This window comes from Trachypithecus francoisi, unplaced genomic scaffold (genome assembly GCF_009764315.1).
Source record: "Trachypithecus francoisi isolate TF-2019V2 unplaced genomic scaffold, Tfra_2.0 Lachesis_group15, whole genome shotgun sequence".
Classification (NCBI taxonomy): domain Eukaryota; kingdom Metazoa; phylum Chordata; class Mammalia; order Primates; family Cercopithecidae; genus Trachypithecus; species Trachypithecus francoisi.
The window spans coordinates 103598247-103614540 of record NW_022681460.1 but is presented as its reverse complement, the minus strand read 5'-3'; the positions used below and the strand labels follow the sequence as shown (position 1 = coordinate 103614540).

At 48.3% G+C, this 16294-nt stretch overlaps 1 protein-coding gene across 1 annotated transcript in view; it reads right to left on the bottom strand.

The window, feature by feature from the left end:
- Positions 1-1625: 1625 nt before the first annotated feature.
- Positions 1626-16294, bottom strand: part of LOC117097956 — a 154894-nt gene continuing 140225 nt past the window's right edge. The window contains exons 62-67 of the mRNA XM_033236518.1: positions 15296-15501; positions 14986-15163; positions 14323-14432; positions 14019-14135; positions 13722-13903; positions 1626-1799 (exon numbers count right to left, since the gene is read on the bottom strand). Coding sequence (XP_033092409.1) covers positions 1772-1799; positions 13722-13903; positions 14019-14135; positions 14323-14432; positions 14986-15163; positions 15296-15501 — 821 coding nt within the window. The 3' untranslated portion in view covers positions 1626-1771. The remainder of the gene's footprint in view (positions 1800-13721; positions 13904-14018; positions 14136-14322; positions 14433-14985; positions 15164-15295; positions 15502-16294) is intronic.

Sequence of the window (16294 nt, the reverse complement as noted above, 5' to 3'; positions counted from 1 at the left end):
CAACAGGTCAGGTGGCTGCACACTCCAGTTGGCATCTGACTCTGAATTGCTCAGGGGCCCCTGCATACCAGTGATTTGCTTTTCTTTTATTGCAAAAGCAGAAGTGGGGGTTGATTGAGCTTGGGCAGCCTTGGGAGGCAGACAAGCTGCATCAGCGTGCTCCTGGCCGTTAGTAGGTTGTATGACCTTGGGGGAATCTTCTGAACTCTCTGAGCCCTTGTTTCTTCTCTCATTAAGTAGGGATCGTCCATTCCTCATTGGACTATTGTAAGGCCTAAAATCAAACTTGTAAGGCCTGAGATCAAACATCTTTTTTTTTTGGAGATGGAGTCTCGCTCTGTCACCAGGCTGGAGTGCAGTGGCGCGATCTCGACTCACTGCAGTCTCCGCCTCCCAGGTTAAAGCAATTCTCGGCCTCAGCCTCCTGGGCAGCTGGGATTACAGGCGCCTGCCACCACGCCCAGCTAATTTATTTATTTATTTATTTTGTATTTTTAGTAGCGATGACGTTTCACCATCTTGGCCAGGCTGGTCTTGAACTCCTGACCGTGTGATCCACCCGCCTTGGCCTCCCAAAGTGCTGAGATTACAGGCATGAGCCACCATGCCCGGCCCCCAGATCAAACATATTTCAAGGCAGCTGGAGAAGTGCCTGGACTGCGGGGTCTTTAGGCTGTAACCATAACAAAACACTCAACTCACAGCTGCTCTCCCTTCTCTCTTCCCTCCAGTGTGGGAATGTGGAGGACCAGCCTTCTCATTGCCATTCACCCTGGAGTTCTTTCTTCTAAACGTCATCTGGTACCTGCTGTGCTGTGCAGGGATTCATTGCGGCAGGAGGGGAAAGGGAAGTGGGGGTGGGCAGAGGTCAGGGATGGTCAGGTCTGGCCTTCAGCTTGCCTCAGTCCCTGTGGCTGATGCCTTGCCCTTTACTCTGGAATCTGGACCCTACCAGCTCCTACCAAAGGCTCAGTGCAGAGAGGGCTCGAGGGCACCCCCTATCGGTGAGCAGATTCTGTAACCGCCCACACCTCCCCCTCTCTTGAGTGGATGATCAGCCCCAGTAATCCAGAGACACGTTCTTGGATTCTGCCAGCTTTATTTTTCAGTTGAAAACTCAAAGGAAAAAGTTACATCCCAAAAGAAAGTAAAAAACTTCCAATACTGTAGCCTGGGGGCCTGAGTTCACAGGTACCCCTACGAAAGCAGAGGCCCTCCCCAGAGCCTCCTAAAGCGTTCAGTCCCAGTGTGTCTACCCCAAAGAGAGAAGCTCCCTACCTGGGGTTTTGATGAACGGGCTTGGGGCCATCAGTTCCCCTCAAGGAACCTCCTGCCTCAGAAGACCCCTGGATCAGGCAGGGAAAACCAGTACCAAGCTGCTGAAGGCCTGGCTTCGTGTCCCCCACCACACAGGCAGTGTTCTGAAGCGGCTTCCCGGATGGCTGTTGAATAAGTGAGCAAATATCTTGGGCATGAACAGGGGCCAGGTGGAGTTGTCTCTGCAGAGCTGATACTCGCTGGCCACACTGTCTCCTGTTTACAGTGGAGGTGTGGAGGAAGGGGGAGAATTACCCAGACCAGTGGGAGAGTCTCCCCCAGAAGTATTTTTGAGCGCAGTGGCAAGGAGCTCTTGTTCCCTGCGTTTGAAGCACGTGCAGTTCTGAGTTTCCCGGCATTCCATGCTGGTTATTCTGTCCCAGCCATGAATCTTGCCCTTGCCAAGGAACTAGAATTGGAGTAGAAGGTGAAGGAGTTTGGAGTCTTTGGCAGCCTAATGCTGGCTTGGATGAAATCTCAAACTGTAAAGGAGAGAGAAGAGAAGTAAGACCAGGCTATGGGCCCCGGAGGAGAGGGGCCCCTGGCCCTCATTATTAATAGGACAATTCCCCATCTACTCCCACCCATCTCCCTCTCCCCTTTTTGTAAGAGCAGCAGGCATGGGTCAGTGAGTCCCTATACCTGCAGGGCCTTTGCAGGCAGTGGTGCTAGGCCCAGCCTGCTGAGTTCCTTGGAAATTGAACAAGCATCTATGGAGGGCTCACTCTGTGTCAGGCTCTGCTGCCAGCACCCTGGACACAGAGAAGACCAAGACACAGTTCCTAGCCAAGGGGAGGGTAGAACCTTAGCACACGATGTTTTGAGAGCTCAGGATGCATCCAGCCCACAGTGTGGGCTAAAGGGAGCTCACTGTGTGGGTGAGATCTTCAGTACAGCAGGCGGTGGGGGCTGTGACGCAGGGCTCCTGGCCCTAGAGGTGCTGCTCTGCTGTGTCACTGTCAAATGTGGTGGGCAAGGGCACAGACTGACACTCAGAGCTACCTGGTTAAGGAAGTGCCCCTCTATCCCTCATCTGCTAAGAGAACTGTTTAAAAGATGGGCTTCAATTTTTTTTGAGATGGAGTCTCGCTCTGTTACCCAGGCTAGAGTACAGTAGCTCACTGCAACCTCTGCCTCCCGGGTTCGAGCGATTGTCCTGCCTCAGCCTCCTGAGTAGCACCTGCCACCACACCTGGCTAATTTTTATATTGTTAGTAGAGACGGGGTTGGGCCAGGCTGGTCTCAAACTTCTGACCTCAAGTGATCCACCTGCCTTGGCCTCCCAAAGTTTTGGGATTACAGGAGTGAGCCACTGTGCCCAGCTATTTATTTTTTTCAGACGGAGTCTTGCTCTGTCGCCCAGACTGGAGTGCAGAGGTACGATCTTAGCTCACTGCAACCTCTGCCTCCCGGGTTCAGGTGATTCTCTTGCCTCAGCCTCCCGAGTAGCTGGGATTACAGGCGTGTGTCACTATACCTGGCTAATTTTTATAGTTTTAGTTGAGATGGGGTTTCACCATGTTGGCCAGGCTGGTCTCAAACTCCCGACCTCAGGTGATCTGCCCGTCTCAGCCTCCCAAAGTGCTTGGATTACAGGTGTGAGCCACCTCACCTGGCCAGGAAGCACCCTTCTATCCCTCATCTGCTAAGAGAAGCGTTTAAAATATGGGGTTTAGGTGGCCTTTTCTGCTATCTCTTTCTACTACATTCTGGTTTTCAGATATATAATTTTCAGTAATTAGTCAATTAGCTGATTAGATAAATTACTTACTAAACTACACATTTAGTAATTAGTAGTTTTAATAATTTCTAGTTCCCTGCTGAAATCTAGAATCTGTGTCTAATAAGCCTACTATCTGAGTCTTGTGTGTCTGTGTCTATTGTCTGTCTGTGCTATTGTCTGTCTATGCTAGTTTTTTTTTTTTTTTTTTTTTGAGTCGGAGCTTGCTCTGTCGCCCAGGCTGGAGTGCAGTGGCTGGATCTCAGCTCACTGCAAGCTCCGCCTCCCGGGTTTACGCCATTCTCCTGCCTCAGCCTCCCAAGTAGCTGGGACTACAGGCACCCGCCACCTCGCCCGGCTAGTTTTTTGTATTTTTTTTTAGTAGAGACGGGGTTTCACGGTGTTAGCCAGGATGGTCTCGATCTCCTGACCTCGTGATCCACCCATCTCGGCCTCCCAAAGTGCTGGGATTACAGGCTTGAGCCACCGCGCCCGGCCTGGGCTAGTTTTTACACTTAGAATTTTATCTCCTTATGTGTTTGGTTTTATAACTACGGTGTTCATATGTATAAAGTTTATCATTCTATCACCAGGCCTAGCACAGAGGTGCTCAATATGCATTTCTAATGTAAAAAATGTTAAATGTGGTTAAACACATGTAAAATTCACCGTAACCATTTTGAAGTGCACAAATCAGTGTAAGTACATTCGTATTTTTGTGCAGCCAGTCTCTGGAACTCACTAAATCCTGCCAAACTGAAACTTTATCCCCATTAAATAGCCCATTACTGCTCTCTCCCAGCTCCTGGCAGCCACCACCGTACTTTGTGAAACTCGTTACTCTAGGTCCTTCAAATATGTTTTTGTGACTGGCTTATTTCACTTTGTATAATGTCCTCAAGGTTCATCCATGTGGTAGCGTATGTCAGAATTTCCTTCCTTTTTAAGGCTGAATCATAATTGTATGGAGAGACCACATTTGTTTATCTGTCACTGGACATTTGGGTTGCTGCTGTCTCTTGGCCGTTGTGAATAATGCTGCTATGAACATCGGTGTATAAATGTGTGAGACCCTTTGAATTTTAGGGGATACATACCCAGAAGTAGAATTGCTGGGTTGTACAGTAATTATTTGTTTTGAGACAGAGTCTCACTCTGTCACCCAGGCTGGAACGCAATGGTGCAATCTTGGCTCATTGCAACCTCCACCTCCCAGGTTCAAGTGATTCTCATGCGTCAACGTCCCGAGTAGCTGGGATTACAGGCCTGCATCCTCACATCTGGCTAATTTTTGTATTGCTGTAGAGATGGGGTTTCACCATGTTGGCCAGGCTGGTGTCAAACTCCTGGCCTCCAGTGATTCGCCTGCCCCACCCTCCCAAAGTGCTGGGATTACAGGCGTGAGCCATTGCACCTGGCTAATTTTTAACTTTTTGGTGAATCACCATACTGTTTTTTCCATTTATACTCACAGTAAGAGTACACAAGGGTTCAAACTGCTCAACATCCTAACACTTGTTATTTTCTGTATTGTTTACAGCCATCCTAATGGGTCTGAGGTGGCAGCTCCATGGAGGTTTTTTTTTTTTTTTTTTGAGACAGAGTCTTGCTCTGTCACCAAGGCTGGAGTACAGTGGCGGGATCTCAGCTCACTGTAACCCCTGCCTCCTGGGTTCAAGCAATTCTCCTGCCCCAATCTCTTGAGCAGCTGAGACTATAGGCGTACACCACCACTCCTGGCTAATTTTTATATTTTTAGTAGAGACGTGGTGTCACCATGTTGGCCAGGCTGTTCTCGAACTGCTGACCTCAAGTGATCTGCCCACTTTGGCCTCCAAAAGCGCTGGGATTACAGGCGTGAGCTACTGTGCCCGGCCTCTCCATGTGGTTTTGATTTGGGTTCCCCTAATAATTAGTGATGTTGAGCATCTTTTTATGTGCTTATTGGCCATTTGCATATCTCATTTGAAGAAATGTGTATTCAAGTCCTTTGTACATTTTTGAACTGGGTTGGGTTTCTGTTACATTGTGAGAGTGCTTTATGTATTCTAGATGGGAACTCCTTATCAGATATAATTTGCACATCTTTACTCCCATTCTGTAGGATACCTTTTCACTCTGTTGATAGTATCCTTCAATGCAATCCAGTTTGTCTGTTTTTCCTTTTGTTCATGTACCTTTGGTGTCATATGCGTCATATCAAGTCATTACCAAAAAGGAAGCCCTCCTACTGTGTTTTAACAGTTATATAGTGGCCAGGCACGGTGGGTCACACCTGTAATCCCAGCACTTTGGGAGGCCGAGGCAGGTGGATCATGAGGTCAGGAGATCAAGACCATCCTGGCTAACATGCTGAAACCCCGTCTCTACTAAAAAAAATACAAAAAAAAAAAAAAAAAAAGCCACGCGTGGTGGCAGGCACCTGTAGTCCCAGCTACTCGGGAGGCTGAGACAGGAGAATGGCATGAACCGGGGAGTCGGAGCTTGCAGTGAGCCGAAATCAAGCCACTGCACTCCAGCCTGGACAAGTAAGCAAGACTCTGCCTCAAAAAAAAAAAAAAAAAAAAAAGGTGTAAAGTTTCAGCTCTTACAGTTAGGTCTTTTTTTTTTTTTTTTTGAGACAGAGTCTTGCTCTGTTGCCCAGGCTGGAGTGCAGTGGCCGGATCTCGGCTCACTGCAAGCTCCGCCTCCCGGGTTTACGCCATTCTCCTGCCTCAGCCTCCCGAGTAGCTGGGACTACAGGCGCCCCCACCTCGCCCGGCTAGTTTTTTGTATTTTTTAGTAGAGACGGGGTTTCACTGGGTTAGCCAGGATGGTCTCGATATCCTGACCTTGGGTTCCGCCCGTCTCAGCCTCCCAAAGTGCTGGGATGACAGGCTTGAGCCACCGCGCCCGGCCTACAGTTAGGTCTTTAATCCATTATTGAGGTTTTCTTTTTTTTTTTCAACATGGTATAAGGTAACGGTTTAACTTTGTTCTTTTGCATGTGGATATCTAGTTTTCCATTTGTTGAAAGACTGTCCTTTCCCCAGTTCGATAGTCTTGGCATCCTTGCTGAAATCACTTGACCATATGTGTAAGAGTTTCTTTCTAGACTCTATTTCATTCCACTCATCTATATGTATGTCTTTGTGCCAGTACCACACTTTTGACCACTGTAACTTTTAACACATTTTGAATTGGGAAGTATAAGATGTCCAACTTTGTTCTTTGCTTTCAAGATTGTTTTGGCCATTTGGGGTCCCTTGAAATTGTGTATAAACTTTGGGATGGATTTTTCTATAACTGAAGAAAAAATGCCACTAGGATTGCGATAGCAATTACATTAAACCTGTAGATCACTTTGAGTAGTATTGACATCTTAATGATACTAAGTCTTATAATCCTTAAATATGAGATGCTTTTACATTTGTTGCACAACCGGTCTCTGGGACTCTACATCCTGCCAAAGTCTGCCTCCTGGTTAAGTTTATTCCTATTTTATTTGATGCTATCGTAAATGGACTTTAAAAAAAAAAAAAAAAGATGATGTCTCACTATGTTGCCCAGGCTGCAGTACAGTGGCTATTCACAGGCATAATCATCAAAACTGATAGCGTCAACCTGTGAGTCTCAAGCAATCCTCCTGCCTCAGCCTCCCAAGTAGCCGAGACTGTAGGCATGCACCACCATGCCCAGCAGGAATTGTTTTCTTAATTTCCCTCTTGGATTGTTGACTGTTGGTGTATAGAAATTGCAACTGACTTCTGTATGTTGATTTCGTAATCCTGAAACTTTGACAGATTATTAGTTCTAACATTTTTTTTTCATGCAGTCTTCAGGATTTTTGACAAAGAAGATCACGTCATCTGTTAACAGATAATTTTACTACCTCTCTTCCAATTTGGATGCCTTTTCTTTTTCCTTTCTTTCTTAATAGCTCTGGCGAGGATTTCCAGCATTATGAAAGCAGGCATCATTGTTTTATTTCTCATCTTGGAAAACTTTGTCTTTCATCACTGAGTGTGATGTTAGCTGAGGGTTGTTTATATGACCTTTATTACGTTGAGGTCATTTCTATTTTGAGTTTGTGTTTTTTAATCATGAAAGGCTATTAAACTGTGTTAAATGTTTTTTCTGCACTAACTGAAATAGTCATGTGTTTAACAGAATGAAGGAATATGATATGTTACATTTTTATATGGTAACCATCTTTGCATTCCAGGAATAAATCTCACTTCATTATGGTGTATAATCCTTTTTATGATGCTGTCGAATTCTCCTTACAAGTATTTTGTTGAGAACTTTTGCATCTGTATTTATGAGGGATATTACTCTCTTTTCCTCTGGTTCTTTGTCTACCTTTGGTATCAGTAATGCTGGCCTCACAGAATGCGTTTGGAGGTATTCTTTCCTCAGTGTTTCGTAAGAATATGAGCAGGATTGGTGTTGATTGTTCAACTGTTAGGTAATTCACCAGTGAAGCCATCTGATCATGTGCTTTTCTTTCTTGCCCAGTTTTTGGTCACTGATTCAATCTCCTTGGTAGTTATAGGTCTGTTTTTCTGTCTTCTACTTATTTCTGCTCTAACCTTGATTAATTTCCTTACTATCTTTGGGTTTAGGCTGTTCTTTTTCTAATATCTTAAGGTAGAAGGTTAGGTTGTTGGTTTGAGAGCTTTTCCTTTTTCTTTGAGAGAGGGTCTTGCCATATTGCCCAAGCTCGTCTAAAACTCCTGGGCTCAAGCAATCTCCTGGCCTCGACCTTCCAAGTAGCTGGGATTATAGAACAGTGTCGGCCGGGCGCGGTGGCTCAAGCCTGTAATCCCAGCACTTTGGGAGGCCGAGACGGGCGGATCACGAGGTCAGGAGATCGAGACCATCCTGGCTAACACGGTGAAACCCTGTCTCTACTAAAAATACAAAAACTAGCCGGCGAGGTGGCGGGCGCCTGTAGTCCCAGCTACTCCGGAGGCTGAGGCAGGAGAATGGCGTAAACCCGGGAGGCGGAGCTTGCAGTGAGCTGAGATCCGGCCACTGCACTCCAGTCCGGGCGACAGAGCGAGACTCCGCTTCAAAAAAAAAAAAGAACAGTGTCACTGTGCCTCACTGCTGCTGCTTTTGTTTTTTTTGTGGGGGGGGTGCGGTGGGGGGGTGAGGCGGGAGGTAGAGGAGTCTAGCTGTGTCACCCAGGCTGCGGTGCAGTGGCACAATCTCAGCTTACTGCAACCTCTGCCTCCCGGGTTCAAGTGATTCTCCTGCCTCAGCCTCCCAAGTAGTTGAGATTACAGGCGCCTGCCACCACACCTGGCTACATTTTATATTTTTAGTAGAGATGAGGTTTCACCATGTTAGCCAGGCTGGTCTCAAACTCCTGACCTCAGGTGATTTGCCCACCTCGGCCTCCCAAAGTGTTGGGATTACAGGTGGAGGCACTGTACTCAGCTGGCTTCTTTTTTTTTGAGAGGGAGTCTCGCTCTGTCGCCCAGGCTGGAGTGCAGTGGCCGGATGTCAGCTCACTGCAAGCTCCGCCTCCCGGGCTTACGCCATTCTCCTGCCTCAGCCTCCTGAGTAGCTGGGACTACAGGCTCCTGCCACCTCGCCCAGCTAGTTTTTTGTATTTTTTTTTTTTTTTAGTAGAGACGGGGTTTCACCGGGTTAGCCAGGATGGTCTCGATCTCCTGACCTTGTGATCCGCCCATTTCGGCCTCCCAAAGTGCTGGGATTACGGGCTTGAGCCACCGTGCCCAGCCTCTGGCTTCTTTTTTAATGTAAGCGTGTATAGCTACAAATTTCCCTCATAGCACTGCTTTTGCTGCATCCCGTAGATGTGATGTTTTGTCTCAAGGTACTTTCTAATTTTCCTTTTTTTTCCTTTGATCCACTGGTTTTGTAGTATGTTGTTAGTTCCCACATATTTGTGGATATTTCAGTTTTCCATCTATTATGATTTCAGTCATTTAAAATGTATTAAATCTTGCTTTGAAGCCTAACATACAATCTTTCCCCGAGAACATTCCATGTGTACTTTTGAAGAATGTGTATTCTGCTGTTGGGTGAAGTTATCTGTGTGGTAGGTCCACCTGGTCTATAGTGTTATTCAAGTACTTTGTTTCCTTCTTGATCTTCTGTCTGGATGTTTTATTCATTACTGAAAGTGAGGTATTGGGCCGGGTGCAGTGTCTCAGGCCTGTAATCCAAGCACTTTAGGAGGCCAAGATGGGTGGTTCACTTGAGGTCAGGAGTTTAAGACCAGCCTGGCCAACATGGTGAAACCCTGTCTCTACTAAAAATAGCCGGGGCTACTCTGAGGCACAAGAATCACTTGAACCCAGGAGGCGGAGGTTGCAGTGAGCTGTTATCATGCCACTGCACTCCAGCCTGGGCAACAGAGTGAGATTCCATCTCAAAAAAATAAAAAAAGTGAGGTGAAGTCTCCTACCATTATCGTAGAACTATCTATTTCTCCTTTCATTCTACAGTGTTTGCTTCATATATTTAGGAGCTCTGAGGTGCGTTGCAGGTACATTTATAACTGGTGAATTGACTGTTATCGTTACCTCTTATAACAGCTTTTGACCTTAGCTCGATTTTGTCTGATATTAGTATAGGTATTCCTTCTCTTTTCATCCTTTCACTTTCAACCTATGTGTAAGTCTCTTACTCTTTTGATTGTGGAATTCATTTGTATTTTTAAAGATTATCATTCTGATGCAACTCACTAACCTGGTGACTGTGTCATGAGGTCCACAGCCAAGGACTGTGGTGAGCAGTTGCTGTGGGAGGACTGCAGCACACTGCTTCTGGGACTTCCCGATGGAGAAGGACTTCCTGGTGCCACGCCGTTGAGTGTTTTCTGCATGGCTTATGGTTTGCTTTCTCTCTCATTTCGTCCCTTTGTGTTTAATTGATTTTTTTTTTATTGTGACACACTTAGAATTCCTTCTCATTTCCTTTTATGTACATTCTGTAGATATTTTGTCATTACCAAAGGGATTACATGAAGCATCCTGAAGTTATAGGAATCCATTTTAAACTAGTAAGTTCGATCACATACAAATACCCTCCTCTTTGACAGCTGTGCCTCCCTCCTACGTTGTTGATGTCACAAGTTATATCTATTTTTAGAGACAGAGTCTCACGCTGTCACTCAGGCTGGAGTGCAGTGGCATCATCATAGCTCAGTGTAACTTCAAGTCCCTGGACTCAAGCGATCCTCCTGAGTAGCTGAGACTACAGGTGCATGCCACCATGCTTAATTTTTTTCACTTATATATTTAACAGATTTATAGTTACACATCTTTTAAATCTAATAAGAGATATGAATCAAAATTACAATACAGGTCTTGATATGTGGCCTCAAATTTCTACCTAACATTTTTTTTTTTTTTTTTTGACTTGAAGGACTCCCTTTAGCATTTCTTGCATAATGAACTCACTCAGCTTTTGTTTATCTAAGAATGTCTTAATTTCTCTGGTTGGGCAGGAGGCGGGCAGATCATGAAGTCAGGAGTTTGAGACCAGCCTGGCCAACATGGCAAAACCTTGTCTCTACTAAAAATACAAAAATTAGCCGGGCGTGGTGGCATGCACCTGTAATCCCAGCTACCTGGGAGGCTGCACCACTGCATTCCAGCCTGAAGGACAGAGTGAGACCCTGTCTTAAAAAAAATAATAATAAAAAGCGTCTTAATTTCTCTTTTTCTTATGAGAGTTCATAATATGCCTTTATTTTGTAACTTATAATCGCCTTTTAATTTGTCCTCCAAAAGTTAATTATAATTGGTGACTGCTTTTCTTAGATACTTCTCTGGTGTCCAAGAAAGGGGAATAATTTAGCCATTGATTTAAAAACCCCTAAGGGAGTGAGGGGACCTTAACTGCAGCTACTATTCCATTGTGACGCTGCAGCTGTAAGTCTTGTCTGTTGTCCTCCCCAGATGTTTTTTGATGGCTGAAGTAGCCGACAGTTTTGTATTTACACGGTCAAAACAACGAGTGCTTCTGCTTGATTCACAGATTCTCTGAGGTTCCCGTGCAGCCATACCACCTCCATAGTTGTCTCATTGAGTCCAAGGCTGCCTCCTGACGGTCTAGTTGGTAGACCATGAAGTTGATTCCTGCCTTAAGCCTAGCTCTGCCAGCAGTTGTCCTATAGTCTCACCAGTCACATTTTTGGTACTGGAACGGTGCTTTTTTTTTTTTTTTTTTGAGACGGAGTCTCGCTCTGTCACCCACGCTGGAGTACAGTGGCGCGATCTCGGCTCACTGCAAGCTCCGCTTCCCGGGTTCACACCATTTTCCTGCCTCAGCCTCTTGAGTAGCTGGGCCTACAGGCGCCCGCCACGGCGCCCGGCTAATTTTTTTGTATTTTTAGTAGAGACGGGGTTTCACCGTGGTCTCGATCTCCTGACCTTGTGATCCGCCCGCCTCAGCCTCCCAAAGTGCTGCGATTACAGGCGTGAGCCACCGCGCCCGGCCTCTTTTTATAGTATACTCATAAGTGGATGTTGAAATCACAACCTGGCTATTTGGATGTCCAACCAGTGCTTTATGCTGCTGAGTCCTTGGAACTCACCACCTGTGCCGGAACTCACTGCAGCTCAGGTGTGTGGCGCTACCTTTTTTCTCTGTGACTGGTATTGCAAACATTTTTCATGCATTTATTTCCCATTGTTTGAGTTTTTGTTTTTTGAGACAAGGTCTCAATCTGTTACACAGGCAGGAGTGTGATCATTGGTCACTGCAGCCTTGACCTCCTGGGTTCAAGCCATCTCACCTCAGCCTCCCAAAGTGCTGGGAGTAAAAGCGTGAGCCACCACAGTTGGCCTACTTTTGAGCTTTGAGTTCTTTATATACTCTAAAGATGAGATGAGTCCTTGGTCTCATAGGTGGTTTGTAAACATTTTTCCCAATCTGGAGCTTATCGTTCCATCTTCTTAGTAGAGTCTTTCAGACAGCAAAAATACGATCTCTCTTGCAAATACTCTGCCTCTGTAGCAGGCAAGCAGCCACAGACTACATAAATGAGTGTCGGTGGATCCCTTGAGAAAGTGTCATTCGTGGTAAAGGTATCCGTAGATAGAGCCGTGCTGAGAGGCTATTTCATTCTTAAATAATAGTTGAGCTGGGTATAAACACTAACCTCATGCTTATTTTCTCCTATTCCAGTGTTTTCTGTTGTTGCTGGTGGGAGATGGATTATCAACATGTTCTTCATTCTTTCCACGCTCTTCAGTAGCTTTTAGGACCTTTTCTTTGTTTTTTTTCCTGCAATTTTGTTCTGTTGGGTCTTGGTATGGATGGATTTATTGTATTGGGGATTGTGCCTCCTGACTGTAAAGGGTCTTGTGTCTGTTTTCATTCTGGATTTTTTTTTTTCTTTTTTTTTGAGACGGAGTCTTGCTCTGTCGTTCAGGCTGGAGCACAGTGGTGCAATCTCAGCTCACTGCAACTTCCACCTCCTGGGTTCAAGTGATTCTCCTGCCTCAGCCTCCATAGTTGCTGGGATTACAGGAGCACACTACCACACCCAGTTAATTTTTGTGTTTTTAGTAGAGACGGGGGTTTCACCATGTTGGCCAGGCTGGTCTCAAACTCCTGACCTCAGGCAATCTGCCCATCTCGGCCTCCCAAAGTGCCGGGATTACAGGCATAAGCCACCGCACCTGGCATTTCTTTTAGACATGTTGGATCCTCTTATTTCATCCTCCCTTTGTCATATTTTCCAATTCATTAATTTTCTCTTCTGCCGTTAAGGTTTTAAATGTCTGAACGGCAGCCACCAATTCTGGCATCTGAAGCTCTTGAAAGTCTACTCCTGTTGTCACTGACTTCTGTGCCCTTTTATTGAGTCACGCAGCACTGGATGAAGGAGCTCTCAGCACGTGGGATCTGATGCTATCTCAAGGTAGCTAGTGATAGAACTGAATTAGAGGGACACCCTGGTAGTGGGGACAACACATTTGGTCACAGAAGTCATCCGCTGTGTTGATGATGGTTGTGGTATGAGAGCAGAGGGAAAACAGGGCTGAGTAATTTTCCCTAAACAGTGGTGTACGATGGCTCATGCCTGTCATTCCAGGACTTGGGGAGGGTGAGGCAGGAGAATCACTTGAACCCGGGAGGTGGAAGTTGCAGTGAGCCGAGATTGCGCCACGGCACTCCAGCCTGGGTGACAGAGTGAGACTGTCCCAAAAAAGAAAAAACCGTACCGGCAAATTTTCAAGAGGTGACTTTATGTGGCTCTCTGGACACGCAGCTTAGTAGGGGATAGGGAATCTATTTACACTGATAGGAGCACCTGAGGCTGGGTAGTTGATAAATAATAGAGATAATTGGCTCACAATTCTACAAGCTGTACAAGCACGGCTCCAGCATTTGCTGGGCTTCTGGGAGGCCTCAGGAAGCTTACAATCATGGCAGGAGGAGAGAGTACAAACACAGAGAGGAGGTGCCAGGGTCTTTTTAAACAACCTGCTCTCATGTGAACTAATAGAGCAAGAATTCCCTCTTCACCAAACGGAGGTCACTAGGCCATCCATGAGGCATGTACCCCCTGGAACCCCCTTGAGGGGACACACATCCAAACTGTCAGGCAGCATGTGGCAGTTGCTGGGGCTCCCTAGCTCTTTGAATGACAAATCTTTGTCCTTCCTGGTGAGAGAGAGGGACTGGTTTTCCCTCTGGGCTGGAAGGCAGGTACCAGACAGGGGGCAGAGTGGCAGATGGCGGGGGCAGCTTACCACACTGTGGAGGAGGGGCCAGGGGCACAAAGCCCCGGGCACACAGATGGATGTAGGCGGCCACCAGGTTGCAGGCAGGCTGGAGCTCCCGGGTGCCACAGGCGTCCTGCACACACAGGCTAAGGAATGGTGTAGGGTCTACCTGAAATCAGGGGTACCCAGTCATTGTCCACACCCTGAGGAGTGGCAAGGAGGAAGGGCCTAGGCTAGATCAGGGAAAGTGCATTCTGCACCGCATAAGCCAGGCTTACACTCACCACCCAGAAGCAGTTCCTCAAGCTGGAGTGGGGGTCCTCGAAGAAGGCCCGGCAGGTGGGGCTCTGTTCTCGGCAGGCCTGCTGAGTCTTCTCAGTGGCCCTGCAGTCACCACCCACCTGGCAGGACAGACACAAGACTGACGCCTCCTGCTGGACCATGTGGCTCTGAACATACATTGGCCTCAGCAGGAGACTTTCCCCAAACCCTGGGCCTACGAAGTCCTCTGCAGAGCCCTCAGGCCGCCTGCCTCTCCCTGGACTCTGCAGTGAGCAGCCCTCAAGAACCTCAGGTGCACCCGCTCACCTGCCAGGCCAGGCTGAGCTCCTCCAGGCTGCGGGCCACAGAGCCGTCTGGCAACATCAGCTCATTGCCTGCTTCATTGTCGTTGGTGCCTAGAAGACCAGCAGATATGCCTGTGGGGAGGAGGGAAGCTGAGGTGGCGGTAAGACCCTGTGATCCTCCCCTAGCCCCAGCCCTGCTGCCTTGGGACCTGTGTGTGAGATGAGCCTGAGGCACACAGGAGCAGCAGAATCCCACCACCTCCACACTGGACTCCTGGAGCCCAGGCCCTGGCTCGAAACCCTCATCAGAGGAGGAGGAGAAAGCTCAGGGGCTCAGGACAGCGTGTGTACACCCCATCCCCTCCCCACGTCCTCAGCTCGAGTGGCTGAAATCCAGGCCCTTTGTGTTCCTTGGCAGACGGAACACAGAAGGGCCAACTCCACACTGGAGCCGCGTGTCCCAGGGATGGGGCAGAAAGCCCTGGGCCTCTGTGCGGTCATCTGGACACGGGGTCAATGGCATAAGGCTAAAGGAGTGAGGGCACACACGCTGCCATGCTAGAGACGAGGCTGGCAGAGGCTCTGCATGCACAGTTGCCACCTGTCACCCTGGAAGCTTAAAGGTCTCTCTCATCCCAGAGAGACCTTTGTAGGTGAGGCCAACCCTGCTGGGGCCCAGACCCACCATGGTGCCAGAGGCCCAGAGTCAGGCTGCAGAGGCCGGTGGGCACGTCACAGGAGACAGAGACCCCATCCTCACTGGCCAGCTCAATCCTAGGGACGTTCCTCCTTGTTGTGGTAGGATGCAGCTTGAGGTCCGGACAGCTCTCCCCCCACACGGAGGAGTTGTACAGTCTGTAGGCCTGTGGGCCAGAGGGGACTGGGCAGGAGATCTGACCCACAGCCAGGTGCCAAGCTTGAAAGTGCCATCCCCCTCAGGCGACCTGCCATGGGCACAGGTCTCCAGGGGAGGCTGCCGTGCCTGTCCAGCTCACCTGAAGACTGGGGTAGAAGACGAGGGTCATGTGGTTTAGCTCCACAGACAGGGCCGTGAGCCCCGAGCCTGTCCGACTCAGTGTCAGCGAGAATGTGTTGTGAGCAAAGTCCTGGGCCAGGAGGATGCTGCCGCACTGGGTGCTGAGGTCCCATACCCGGCCGTCGAAGGTCACCACGTGCTGGGCCCCGGCTACCAGGGCATGGTCTGGGGAGAAACAGCCCAAAGGCAGGGTGAGTGGGGCCAGCTCCACTCACCCACTGCAGTAGAGCCCAGTGCCTGCCAAGCACCCTGATACCTAGAGCCTTGGCTTAGCCTGCCCTGAGGCCAGGATTCCCCTTCCCCTGCTGCAGCAGCCAGAGGCCCAGGGATTCCCCCACTGGCTTCAAGACGACATGAGCTGAAGATCTACGGGCAATTCAGCCATAACGATGAATGGAGTTCTGAGACCCGCTACAAAAATAGTGTGCTAAGTAAAAAAGCCTGGCTTTTATGCTTGTATTGACATAAAATGTCTAGAGCAGGCATAGCCACGGACACAGAAGGCAGATGTCTACAGCAGGCAGAGCCACGGACACAGAAGGCAGATGTCTACTGCAGGCAGAGCCATGGACACAGAAGGCAGATGTCTACAGCAGGCAGAGTCACGGACACAGAAGGCAGATGTCTACAGCAGGCAGAGCCATGGACACAGAAGGCAGATGTCTACTGCAGGCAGAGTCACGGACACAGAAGGCAGATGTCTACTGCAGGCAGAGCCATGGACACAGAAGGCAGATGTCTACTGCAGGCAGAGCCATGGACACAGAAGGCAGATGTCTACTGCAGGCAGAGCCACGGACACAGAAGGCAGATGTCTGGAGCAGGCAGAGCCACGGACACAGAAGGCAGATGTCTACAGCAGGCAGAGCCATGGACACAGAAGGCAGATGTCTGGAGCAGGCAGAGCCACGGACGCAGAAGGCAGATGTCTGGAGCAGGCAGAGCCACGGACGCAGAA